General features: G+C 59.8%; 1 protein-coding gene across 4 annotated transcripts in view; it reads left to right on the top strand.

Moving 5' to 3' along the window:
• SYNPO (synaptopodin) overlaps positions 1 to 10,159 on the top strand; it is a 31,786-nt gene extending 21,627 nt beyond the window's left edge. For 2 of the 4 annotated variants that reach the window (XM_004696728.2, XM_045284821.1), the window contains exon 2: positions 7,112 to 10,159. In XM_004696728.2, coding sequence (XP_004696785.1) covers positions 7,112 to 9,474 — 2,363 coding nt within the window. In that variant the 3' untranslated portion in view covers positions 9,475 to 10,159. Of the gene's footprint in view, positions 1 to 2,150; positions 2,311 to 7,111 lie in introns of those variants that run through there. The other 2 variants (XR_006679537.1, XM_045284820.1) reach the window with 2 other exon arrangements.
• Positions 10,160 to 12,447: the final 2,288 nt, after the last annotated feature.

Here is a 12,447-nt window from a genome sequence, read left to right as displayed (position 1 = left end):
TGGCCCCTCCTGGGGCGATGGCCCCTCCTGAGGGGATGGCTTCTCCTGGGGGATGGGCCCCCTCCTGGGAGCTCACAGGGAAGAGGGAGAGGCACTTGGCCTCAGCTGTTGCAGGGCCCAGAGAATCAGCCACATCTTTGTGGAGGGCTCATGGGGAGCCCCCACGGCTAGAGGCTGGGACCCCAAGATGACACAGGCCCAGCCCCAGCCTGGCAGAGAGCAGTTAAGGGAAATCCCCCTGGCCCCTGCCCTGGCTAGATATCTTTTTTGTCTCCTGGATGATGCGATTTCCTTTCTGCAGCCTCAGGGCTCCCCGGCAGCTGGGGAGGCTCATCGATGGAAGTCTGGTTACCCGGCCTAGAATGCAAGATGGGGGTTCTGGGTTCTAATCTTGGCTCTGTGTCAACCAGCCTCTTCCATTTGCTGCATGCCTGGGCAGAGTCCTGTCCTTCTCTGAGCTACCCTTTCCAAGTCCCTACTAGTGATGGGTTAACAACTATACCTACTGGAGCAGGCAGGACGTATCAGTGAAGTGACTCCTGGCCCCTCAAAGACCCTGCAGTGGCCCCCTGGTCTGTGCCAGCTGAGGCCTGAGTTGACCTGGAAAGCCTTGTCTACCACTTCCCCAGCCACCATCCCTGCCCTGCCCCAGCCCAGTCCACTGCCAGCAGAGAGATGCCCGGAGTTTGTCCTCGGTTTTTTAGTTTTCTCAACCTGTCCTCTCCTCTGAGCTCCATTTCTGCTCTAAGGCCTCGGGTCGGGTCGCAGGAGCACTGATCTGGGAATCCAAAGGCCTGGGGAGGGCTTCCTGGAGGAAGTGGCAGTGGGGCTGGGCCAGGGGCAGTGGGTGGGGAACTGGCTGGGGTGGGCAGTGGCAGAGTGAATGTGCTCTGTGCAGACCACGGAGGAAGAAGAGGCTCCAGGCTGGGGACCCGGCAGGCGGCCTGCTAGCTGTGGAGCCTGGGGATGAGTTTTCAAAATGCTCTGTACCTCATTTTTCTCATCTATAAAATGGGGGCAAATGACCCTCCCTTGTGAGGTTCTGTGAGGATCAAACAAGAAAATACATGTTAAGCCTTAGCTGAGAGCATGCGGTGCCCAGGAAGTATTGACTTGTGTCATCCTCCTGGTCTTCCTAATGATAATGACAAAATGCAAAAGCAAAACAGTCAAGGTTGAAGCTTGTGCGGCCTGTGGGGTACAGACCCCGGAGCAGGGTGGCCCATTCTGGGTTTGAATCCCAACGCTGCTTCTGACTAGCTATGCAGCCTTGAGGAGTCGCTCCTCTGCTCTGAGCCTACGGCTCCTCTCACCCTGGAAGGAGGGTACCACGGAGCCCAGATAAGGAAAACAAGGGCTCACCCTGCTGCCTGGCCTGTGGTGGGAGCAATTTTCCCTGGGAGGAATAACACTGAAGGAGGTGGCACTGTGGAGCAACGCTGGTTCAGCACCACAGGTGGCTCGGGGACAGCTCTTTGGAGAGGGAGGTGGCATTGGAGGGGTCCCTACGGGTGGAAGGAAGTGGTCAAGCTCTCACCTGCTAATGGAAAGGGTGGTGGCTTCAAGCCCACGGCTGACAGGCCAGGCCCGGCAACCTGCTCTGACCAGTCATGGCCTTGAAAGCCCTGGGGAGCAGTTTTATTCTATGGCACCTGGGGTCCCCTGAGTGGGGACTGACTGGGCAGCACTGGCCCTTGGTTTTGGTGGCATCTGGGTTGGGTGGGAAGGCTGCGAGGATGTGACGGCAGAGAAGGGACTGTTCGAACCCCACTCAGGGGGCCAGTGGGAGCCGTGAGCCCGTGCCCCAGGCCGAGGGAAATCTAGTTCACTGTGGGGAAGGGCTTGGGTGTGTGTACGTGTGGTGTGTCGGGATGGGGCTCATCTATCAGGGAGAAGACTTTCAGCTTGATTCTCCATGTCCTGGGGAGGGAGAGGGTTTGATCCGGAGGGAGGGAGCCACGGGTGGAGTGGATCGAGGCTAGCAGGCAGGCAGGCAGGCAGGCGGAAGATGAATCTGGCAGCTGAGGCGGGTAGATTGGCGGGGGAGAGCCGGGGGCGGGCGGAGAGGCCATTTAAAAGGCTGTTGCAAAATCGGTTTTCCTGATAAAGAGCCGGCTGAGTCATCTGTGGAGGAGAGAAGCCACATCCAGCTCCTGCTCGGTGCTGTGGATGTGGGATCTTACTGTCGTCGTCAGCGAGGCAATTGGTTGCCGTTGCCGTTCCCGGAGGCTCTGGGTACCAAGGCCGCTCAGATGCTGGGAGCACCTGGCAGGAAGCTGGGCTGCAGGGGGGACCTGCGGGCCTGAGTGAGTAAGTGGTGCACTTGGGAGGGCCTGTGTGGTCTGGGGTGTGTGGCACTCCCTGGGGGCATCCAGGAAGAAGCATGTGGGACCCCCACCCCCCCCACTTGCCTGTGATAAGCTGGGACTGGGGTGCCCCCTCCCATCCCGAGGACTGCCCTGCTGCCATCCCACCTCGAAGGGCTTCTTCGCCTGGGGGAGGGCGCGAAGTCGGGGCAGGTGTACTCCCCGGGGTCAGTCCCTCCTTCCTTAAAGAGGCTGCACGACAGGGGCTGGCAAGGTAGCCAGACCATTCCTCAGCCCTCTGTCATCTTCCTGCCCCCGCTGAGCCAGAGGCTGGGCAGAGACTAGCCACTGGTTCCTTCCTGACCCCACCAGGGGAGCAGCTTACCCGGTCTGTTTACTGTGGGGTTGCCAAGACTTCCGGATGGCCACAATGGGCTCCCCTCAGCCATCCCCTGGTCCCACCCCTGCCCTGCTGACCTGCCCGGACTCTCCCATTGACGGGCGTCATGTGAAGAAGCATTTCCTTGAATTCTCTTTGTCCTGACCTTTTGCACGGCCTCCTTTCCCCTACCCCACCTCCCTGCCGTGGGTCCAGACATGCACCACGGAGGGTGGAACCGGCAGAGCCATCTGTGGAGGGCGTGGGGCAAGGGATAGGGCTTGCCACCAGCCTGAGTGAACAAGAGTTGGAGTCTCCGGACTCCCAAGCCATACTCCTCACGCTCCACTTGCCTTTGATGCCCTAATAGTCATTTCTACCTTAGTAAAAAGAAGTCCCCTAGCTCTTCTCCTGAGAGGCAATGCGTTTTGAGAAAGCGTGTGCTGCTCTAGAGTAAGCAATGCTGAGGGCAGTGAGCACAGATGGAGAGGGGTCATTCTGCAGACCTGTGTCAGGAGCCCTGGGGGCTTAAGGAGACAACCCCCCCACCCCACGCCACTGAGTTCTGGTCTGGAAAGCAGGGTGGCTACCAGATGGGACTCGGCAGCTGGACTGTCTGAGCTTCACACCCCAGCTCTGCGCCTGACTAGTTGAGTGACCCTGGATGGCCCCTCTCTCTCTCTCTGTTCCACCTGCAAAGTGGGGAGAAGAAGAGCACTTCCCTCTCCAGCAGCGGTGAGGACCTGCTACAGAGATGAGCAGTACAAAGGACACAGCATCCCAGCGGGGCTGCACTGAGAGCTGTCATCACCGTCCCACTGCCGGACTCCTCCCTCTAAGGATTGTGCTCCCCCCGCCCCATGCTGGGATATAACCCAGCTGAACCCCTAGGACTCACAGCCCAGGCCTCTCGGGGGCCTATCCTAGGGCTTCTGTCTGACCATACATTCACCAAAAAACAAAATAAACTCTCCCTGCCCTCCAGTCCATGCGGACTCATAAAGGCCCCAGAGGACAGAGTAGGACTGCCTCGATGGATTCCAAGACTTTACATCTGTACAGGGGTAGACAGACTCATCTTTCTGCTTTGGAGCAGCTGATGGGTTTGAACCACTGACCCTGTGGTTAGCAGATTGCTGCAGAACCCCCTATGCCCCCAGAGCTCCTTCATGTCCTCACGGTGGGTCTTTAAAGGGCCAGAGCCCCAACGGTCTCTGCACTAAATATAGGTACAGGTTGCAGGCAAGTGAACTGTGGGCTCAGTGAGGCACCTGCCCTCTGTGGCCCCTGCAGACTCCCACCCCTCTGATGCCAGGTGGCTGGGCATTTCCAGGGGTGGCAGTTCCCGGATCTGAGGAGCCGGGTTTGAGCTGCCGCGCCGGGGCCCCGGATAGGGGCCTCAGGAGGCCATTGGCCAAGGCCCTCCTCTTGAGCTTTGTTTGTGCAGGGTGGCAAAAGCCGCCTGGATTGCTAGCTGGGTTCAGTCCAAGCCTCCCGCCAAATTCCTTTTCCATCGAGTCACTGGTGGGGGTGGGGGTGGGGGTGGGAGGGGGCATGGGAGCTTTTCCCCTAGGGCAGCGCACCTCACCCCTGGCCTTTGCTGCCCAGCTCCTCTGAGAGCAGAGGCTCAGGGGAGGCGCCAAAGGGTCCATCAGCGGCAGCCCTGGCTGTGGATGGAGCCTGGGGGCAGCAGACATGGTCCTAGGCCCACGGCCTTCTTCTGTGTGACCCTGGGCAATGCCCTTGTCCTTCCCCAGCCCAAGGGCAGCTTATGTGCGAGGCTTCTCTAAACTCATGGCTGCTAACCTAACGGTAGGTGATTCTAACCACCCAATGGCTCCGTGGCTGGTAGATTACAGATGACAGCCCTGTGGCAGGCTCCCATGTGCCCAGAGTGGTCGGCTGGTGGGTGGGCGGGGATCAGAACTGAGGTTCCGATGACGCTGGTCGCCTAGAGCCAGTCAGGGGATGGGGCTGATGTAGAAAAGTGAGGAGAAAATACAGGGACGTTGAGACGTGGGGATTGTTCACACGCAAGTGTTTCCTGGGTGCCTGGTAGTGGGGGAGCAGCCAGCCAGAGCGAGGGCAGCACCACCCTCACCTCTCAGTCTGCATTCTCGTACTCTGTAAAAGAACAGGAATGAATAATGGTGCTTCATCGATTACTGTAAGATGACCTTGGTCAAGTACAAGTGGAGGTTCACAGTAGGTGTCCATAGGACTGAGTTAATTGTGCCATGAGGGATTGGTTGGGCCTAAAGGGGTTGTTTCTGAAGGGGGTCATATTGGAAAGAGAAAGCTTCTTTTCTGGGTGTCCAGGAAACAGATACCTCCAGAGATGCAGGTTACCTGCTTACTATCAGCAGAAATTCGACAGCTAACCTGTTGCTATTCCATTGGAAGTCAATTCCAATTCAGACATCCCTATAGGACAGAGAAGAATTGCACTCTTACGTGTTTGGAGGCTCTAGATCTTTACGGGAGCAGCCAGCCTCATCTTTCTCCAGGGGAGCAGCTGGTGGGTTGGTGGGTTTGAACTGCTGACCTTGTGTTAGCAGCCCCTTGGCATTCATTGCCTCATTGCTGCTCCCAGCCCTGATGTGAGCAGGCTTGTCACCCTGCTCGGTTAAGGAAACCAAGACTCCAGAGGTGTAGGAGCTTGCCAGGTGTGCCCTAAGGAAAGCCTCACAGGAGATGAACAGCTTCTGGTGTGAGGGCTGCCCCCTCCTTAGCTGCCCCCAGGTCAGACCCCTCATATTTTACCAGTGGATTGATCTAAGCAGGAGAGGAGTACTACCAGGTGGGGGCAGGTGGCTGAGTGGGTGGGGCAGGCTGTGTGTCTTCACAGGTGGCGACCAGAGGGAAGGGAGGAAGAGGTTGGGTGGGCGTGGGGGGGGGGGTTACCTGGACACAGGGAAGCTGTTGTCTGCAGCTCCTCTGCTCTGGGTGGGCCTCCCTGCTGGCTATGTGTGTCCAATGTGGGGGTCAGCCTGTTCTATTCTCTGCCTCTTTCTGGACCTCATTTTCCCCATCTTGGAAATGGGGAGGGGGCGTGGGAGAGCTCCTCTATTGGGTCCTTCTAGCTCTAAGAGGCCCGGAATCCTGAGCTTGCTTCTCTGGCAGGCTGCCCAGAAAAACTGTCCCTAGAGACCCAGTCAGCATGTCCGGCCAGTGCTAATGAGGGCAAGATAGGAGGGGGGACAGGGTCAGATTCCTCGGGAACTAATTAGCTTCCCACAGTTGGTGGGAGCGAGGGGCTGGAGGGACTTTCTCAGCCAGGCGGAGCGTCTAGCCCTGGCCACAGGCTGATCCAGCTATCTGCCCACCTGCTCATCAGTTCCCGAGTCACCGTCCATTCCGCAGGCATAAACTGAGCACCTGTTAGTGAACAAGATGGACCAGGTCACTGCCCCTAAGACTCTGTGCTAGCTGGGAGGCAGACAATAAACGCACAAGCATGTAAGGAGGAGAACTTCTCATTGTGGTGGATACAGGGACATTGGGGATGTAGTGGGGGTGGGAAGATAAACGGTAAACGGTTGCTCACAATGTCCACACAGATCGAAGCCCAATGTGTCACCACTACATCAGCAGGGCTCCTATTTCTCTTTAATGTCACCCTAAACGACTATGCATTTGGAAGTACATAGGGTCCTGTGAAAGACACGTTCTAGAGTTCATTTGTATATTTATTACCGACAGTGACATGTAATCCTAAGGGCCAAGTTAAGAGTGGTGATCAGGGAAGACCACGCCATGGCCCCTGAGCTTGGCTGGGGGGACAGACAGTAAACAAGGGAACGTGTAAAGAGGATCATTTCACCCTGTGGGGAATGGAATGGAGGAAGTAAAACAAGGACAAGGGATAGGAGGGTGCAAGGCTGGCTTGAAAGGGAGGCATCTCCAGAGAAGTGGCCTTCAGCTTGAGACCCGAGTGGCAAGAAAGTGCTCACCTGCAAAAAGATCCTTGCAAGTCAAAAACAGCCCGTGCAAAGGCCCTAAAGCAGGAGCAGACTTGGCATTTCCAAGGAACAGAAAGCAAGCCAGCCAAGAGAGAAGAGGTGCAAGGAGAGGAGGCAGGAGCACAGTGGGGAGTGGGGCCTCGACTGCTGAGTGGGCTGGGGGCGTGGACAGCCATGCCTCTTTGGTCAGTACGGCGTCTGCAACCTTGCTGGACATCCGGGCTCTGCTCTGCTCCTCCTGGAGGGCTCCTCCCCTCAGTGGGTGGCACGTGAGTTCAAGGGGGCACGGAATTTGTGACGAGGTGATTCTAGGAAGCAGTGAGCAATGGCCAAGCCCCAGAAAAGATAATCATGCTATGGGAGGGGCTGAGGGGACAGAGTCCCTATCTGTGCACCCCTGGGGGTGCGGGGTTGGCATCTGAGCTTGCTAACTGGCTCTCTGTCTCCCCTCCCCTTTCGTGCAGCGCTGGGCCGGAGCACTAGCCTCACCGACAAGGATCTGAACGAGGCCAAGGCACGGAGTCAGCAGATCGCAGCACAGCTCAGCACTCCACCCAGCTCCAACTCACGGGGCGTCCAACTCTTCAACAGGCGCCGGCAGAGGGTGAACGAGTTCACCTTGGAGAGCCACGGCCAGAGAAGACCCGAACCCAGCTCCCAGCGCCTCAGTGTGCCCCCTGCCAGCCCCACAGGCCATGCGCAGGGGTTCAGCCTGAGGCCCACAGTACGCCCCAAACCAGGCAGTCCCAGCAAAGCCCACCCTCCAAGTCCTGGCACAGGGCTCCCGGGTCCCAGCATGGAGGGGTGCTCAGAGGAGGCCAGCTTGCTGCGGCACCTGGAGAAGGTGGCCAGTGAGGAGGAGGAAGTGCCGCTGGTGGTTTATTTAAAGGAGAACGCAGCCCTGCTGACGGCCAATGGGCTTCACCTGTCCCAGAACCGTGAGGCCCAGCAGGCCCCACCAACTCCACCTCCAGCTGAAGTTCAGAGCCCAGCCGCAGACATCAACCAGAACCTCCCCTCCCCTGAGGCCATGCTCACGGCTCCAGCTTCTGACAGCAATCACAGCCCACCAGCCCCGGATATCAACCAGAACCCCCCGGCTGCTGTGGGGCCTCACCACGTGGCACCTTCTAGTGCCCAACAGAACTCCTTAGAGGAGCAGCTGCCTCAAAATGGCACCGTGCCGGGCACCGAGCCCAGGCCCCTGTGTGCTGGAGGGCCAGAAATGAAGTCCAGCACCCTCATCATCGATAAGGTGTCCGCTCCACCTTCTACCACCCCCCCCTGCTCCAGGGACACCGCTCCCATCCCTAGCTCAGAGGCTTCCACCCCAGAGTTCATGTCCAGCTCCCTGCTCATTGACATCCAGCCCAGACAAGCAGCGACACCTGAGGAACATGACCTTTCTGGGCGGGCAGCCCCCACCACGCCCACCAAGCAGTATAGTGAGGTCCACCTCACGCTGGCCAAGTCCCCGTCAGTGGTCAATAGGACGGCCAGGCCCTTTGGGATCCAGGGACCAGGGGCTACCAGCCAGATGGAACGAAGCCCCATGGTGGAGAGACGGCATCTCGGGGGGAAGGGCCCAGCCTCCCAGCCCCCAGCCATGGCCGACAGAAGCCCCCGGCCACAGAGGCACGTGATGGCCTACAGCCCCATGATGGAGAGGAGGCCCTTGGTGCAAAGAAGCCCAGCTTTGGAGAGACGGCCCTTGGGGAACTTCACCCCGCCCCCCACCTACGCCGAGACTTTGTCCGCAGCCCCCCTGGCTTCTCGGGTGAGGTCTCCCCCCTCTTATTCTGCTCTATACCCCGGCTCTGACCCTCAGCCTTCTCGTCCGAAGGGCCAGGCAGCCCCCGCCAACAAGACAGGCATCCTGGAGGAGTCGATGATACGCCGGAGTGGCCGGAAGTCCATGTTCACCTTCGTGGAGAAGCCCAAGGTGACCCCGAACCCAGACCTGCTGGATCTGGTGCAGACAGCCGACGAGAAGCGCAGGCAGAGGGACCAGGGGGAGGCGGGCGTGGAGGAGGAGCCCTTTGCGCTGGGGGCTGAGGCCTCCAACTTCCAGCAGGAGCCGGCGCCCCGGGACAGGGCCAGCCCCGCGGCCTGCGAGGCCCCGCCGGAGTGGGCCTCCTGCCTCAAGTCCCCCCGCATCCAGGCCAAGCCGAAGCCCAGGCCCAACCAGAACCTCTCCGAGGCGTCCGGGAAGGGGGCTGAGCTGTACGCGCGCCGCCAGTCGCGGATGGAGAAGTATGTCGTGGAGTCTACGGGGCACCCCACCACCACCGCCGCCGAGCGCGCCCGCTGCCCGTCGCCCACCATGTCCCTGCCCTCCTCCTGGAAGTACACCACGAGCCCCGGGGCCCTGCGGGTGGCCCGGACGCCGCCGGCCTCCCTCTATCACGGCTACCTGCCCGAGAACGGGGTCCTGCGCCCCGAGCCCAGCAAGCAGCCTCCGTACCAGATGCGGCCCTCGCTCTTCGCCCTCTCGCCCATCAAGGAACCCGCCCGCGCCTCTCCACGAGCCGCCTCGCCAGCCAAGCCCAACTCCCTGGACCTGGTGCCCAGCCTGCCCAAGGCGGGGACTCCAGCATCTCCCGCCCTGCCAAGGCCCTCCCGCTCCTCACCGGGGCTCTACACCTCGCCGGGCCACGAGGGCCTTCAGCCCACCACCGGGAGCCCCACCTACAGCAGCGATATCTCCCCCGTGTCGCCCTCCAGGGCGTGGTCCCCTCGGGCCAAGCAAGCCCCACGGCCCTCCTTCTCCACTCGGAACGCGGGCATCGAGGCACAGGTGTGGAAGCCTTCCTTCTACTTCAAGTAGCCGGACACCCCCTCCCCCCGGGGGTCCCTATGCCAGCCCCTGCCGGGGGCCTCCCTCTGAAGGCCGGATGGTGGAGATAGAACCTGCCAGAAGGCCCAGGGCCGGTCAGGTATATGGGAGCCTGAGATTCCCAGGTCGGATGCTGCCGCCAGCCAGCTTGGAGGCCTGGGGCAAGTCTCCCCAGTCCGGCCTCTCCTACCAGCCTGGGGATTGAACCCTACATCTGAGGGATTGCTGACCCCTTCTGTTTCTGAGTGAGGAGAGGGGCCCCTGAGGAGCCAACTCCCTGCCAGGCCCGCATGAGACTGAGAGGGTGTCCTCTGACCTTCGGGAGCTGGAGGGGTGCGGGGTCTGACCACAGCGTCTTGCTGGGGAAGTGCCTGAGGAGGCCCTAATTGGCTTTGGCAGCAAGCAGAGCCTGCCAGGCCTGTGAAATGATGGGCTGCCCGCGAGGGACCTCCCCCACTGTGAGCCAGCCTCCCGGTGGCATCTTTCTGCCTCTGCTGGATTCTCACCTCCACAGGCCTCTCTTCCACCTCTGCCTTCTGGACTCTGCTTCTCACAGCTCTGCCTCCACCTCCGCCTCCATCTCCCCGCCTGCCCCGAGTCCTTCTGCTGGGCCTGGACTTGGCTCTCCACTGCTGCCTGCCTCCTGCCTTCCCGTCCCTCTGCTCAGCTCCCCCCCCACCCCACCCCAACTCCCTCTCCAAACATCTAGCTCCACTTCAGGGAATCTCCTTGGCTCAGACCTCCATCCCTGCTCCTCCAGGCTCCTCCCCCCTGCCCTGGGGGGAACCCCCTGAGAGAAGGAGGATGTGCAGATGCAGGTGTGCAGCGAACAGGGAAAGAGCCTCCCCCACCCCCACCTCTGGCTATCCATTAGCTGGTTTTGGCTTCGGCCTCAACCCTGATCCACTCTATTAAAGCAGCCCCCTTGGTGCAGTGGGATGGGCCTCAGGGAGAGAGGCAGGAGAGGAGTGTTCAGATACCCATTTGCTGTGTGACTTTGGCCAAGTCACTTGCCCTCTCTGGGCCTCCGTTTTCTTAGCTCTATGTGACAGTGTGGGAGGTGAGGCTGGTGCTTCTGTGAAAAGGCTTTGTAAGTGACAAGACAGTCTCCCATGGGGACAGAGAAAGGAAATGGGCTCTGGCCACAGGACGGTGGAGGTTAGGTGTCAGCAAGGGCACCCTGATGCAATCTGGCTGGCTGGAGCCTTGGCAGGGCTGGCTTGGGCTCCAGAGAGCCTGGAGATGGGGTAACGTGGCTAGGGCAGACTCGGGAGCAGAGCAATGTGGCAGAAAGAGGACTCAGCCTTTGTCCTTGGAGGAAAAGCCTGGTTCTTAGGAGAGGTGAATCCCAGCAGAGTCCAGGTATCTTGGAGTCCGTTTCCCTAGTTGTACAGTGAGGGTTTTGAGTCAGGTACCGCTAACACTGCTGGCCCCTCCCTAAAAACAACAACAACACACACACACACACACAGGCTGGGGGGGCGGGTCAGGAGTGGGGGTGAGAACATAGACCTGAGAGAGAGGATTCAGATGGAAGCATCCTGAGGCTGGGGGCTGAGAACCACCCACTTTGTCTTCCCCAGCCCTATTTCTAGGCTCCCCAGGGTGTGAGGGGTGGTGGGGGTGGTGCCCATGCTGGGCTGAGCCTGCAGTTTTTCATGAGATCCGGGCTTGTCTCCATGGGAACAGGGGTGCCTTCCCAGTGAGCTCATCCCACCCAAAATGCGGGGCTCTGCGTGGGGGGTGATCATGAGGGAGCTCAGCTTTCCTGCCAAGCCCCTCCCCTAGTCCCTCTATCCCCAACTCTCCAGGCCCCTCCTCTGCTTGACACCTGGGGGCCAGCAGTGGAAGAGCCCACCTTCCATCCTGCAGCTCCTGTGGCCACACCAACCTCTTCCTGGGACTGTTCTTTCTCCTGTTCTCAATACACTCTGCCTCAAAGCGGTCTCTGCTGTCTTTCTTCCCCGCTCGCCGTCTGGTCTTGCTTCTCTGATTCTGGCCTGGGGAGTGGGGTGGGAGCAGTCATTTCCTCAGGGTGAGAGTGTGGTTGTGGGGTGTCCAGCAGTGCTGGGGGGCAGATGAGGGCTGGCTTGGAAGTGAAGGCTGCCGTCTCTTCCCCAGGCCGGCACTCGAGAAACCTGAATCCTGTGTCGACTGACACATTCTACTGCTCTTTCCCGTGGAGTTTGGTCAGAAATGGTGTAGCACCTGGGAAACCCAGGCCTGTTTGTGCTTTTCAAACCTGGGATGTTTAAAGCGCCCAGTGTTCCTCGGGCCTGGCTGTTCCCTACTCTCATTCCCCACCCTCTGGCTCCTGGGAGCATTTGTGCACATCCCAACTAGCGGGAAAAGTGCTGGGTTCCTTCCCAACTGACACTTGACTTAGACCCCCCTCAGGGCAGGGCCCACGGCTGCCCGACAGCTGATGGCCTGGGAGCTCTTCTTGGTCTACTCAAGCCATAGGCCCGTGCATGTGCCGGCTACTGAGCGAGGGGGTGCCACTTCACAGTTCTCACTGGGGCCTGGGTTCTGATGGGCACAGTGCTTTCAGCAGTCTGAGTGCCAACAGCCTTTTGTACTGTACTGCTCGCCCCCTACCCCCACCCCCACTCCCACATGCACACACCACACAGAGTCACTGTGACGTCAGGCTCTGGCTTTGCGTGCCCACCTCCAAAGGATGGGGAGGGCTCATCTGCCCTACGTTTGTGCCCTCCTTCAGTGTCACAGCCCTGGCTGAATTCTGTTCACTCTTGTGGTCTTTGGCCCTAGCATTTCCTGTGGCCATCAAAGCTGTCTTTGATGCTGTAGAAATGTTCCCCCAGTCCGCAGAGCCCCTCCTGCCAGGCCTACTCTCCTCCTGGGGAAGAGCCTTGGTTTCTCTGCCCCAATGCTGTGGACCGGCCCCATCACCCTGCAAAGGGTGACACTGTGGTCCAAGCTAGCCAGGCCTAACCCCAGCCC

This window comes from Echinops telfairi, unplaced genomic scaffold, assembly GCF_000313985.2.
Source record: "Echinops telfairi isolate 266 unplaced genomic scaffold, ASM31398v2 ScPeMD7_7469;HRSCAF=8507_0, whole genome shotgun sequence".
NCBI classification, from domain to species: Eukaryota; Metazoa; Chordata; class Mammalia; order Afrosoricida; family Tenrecidae; genus Echinops; species Echinops telfairi.
The sequence above is the reverse complement of the archived record's forward strand: the minus strand, read 5'-3'. Positions and strand labels throughout refer to the sequence as shown.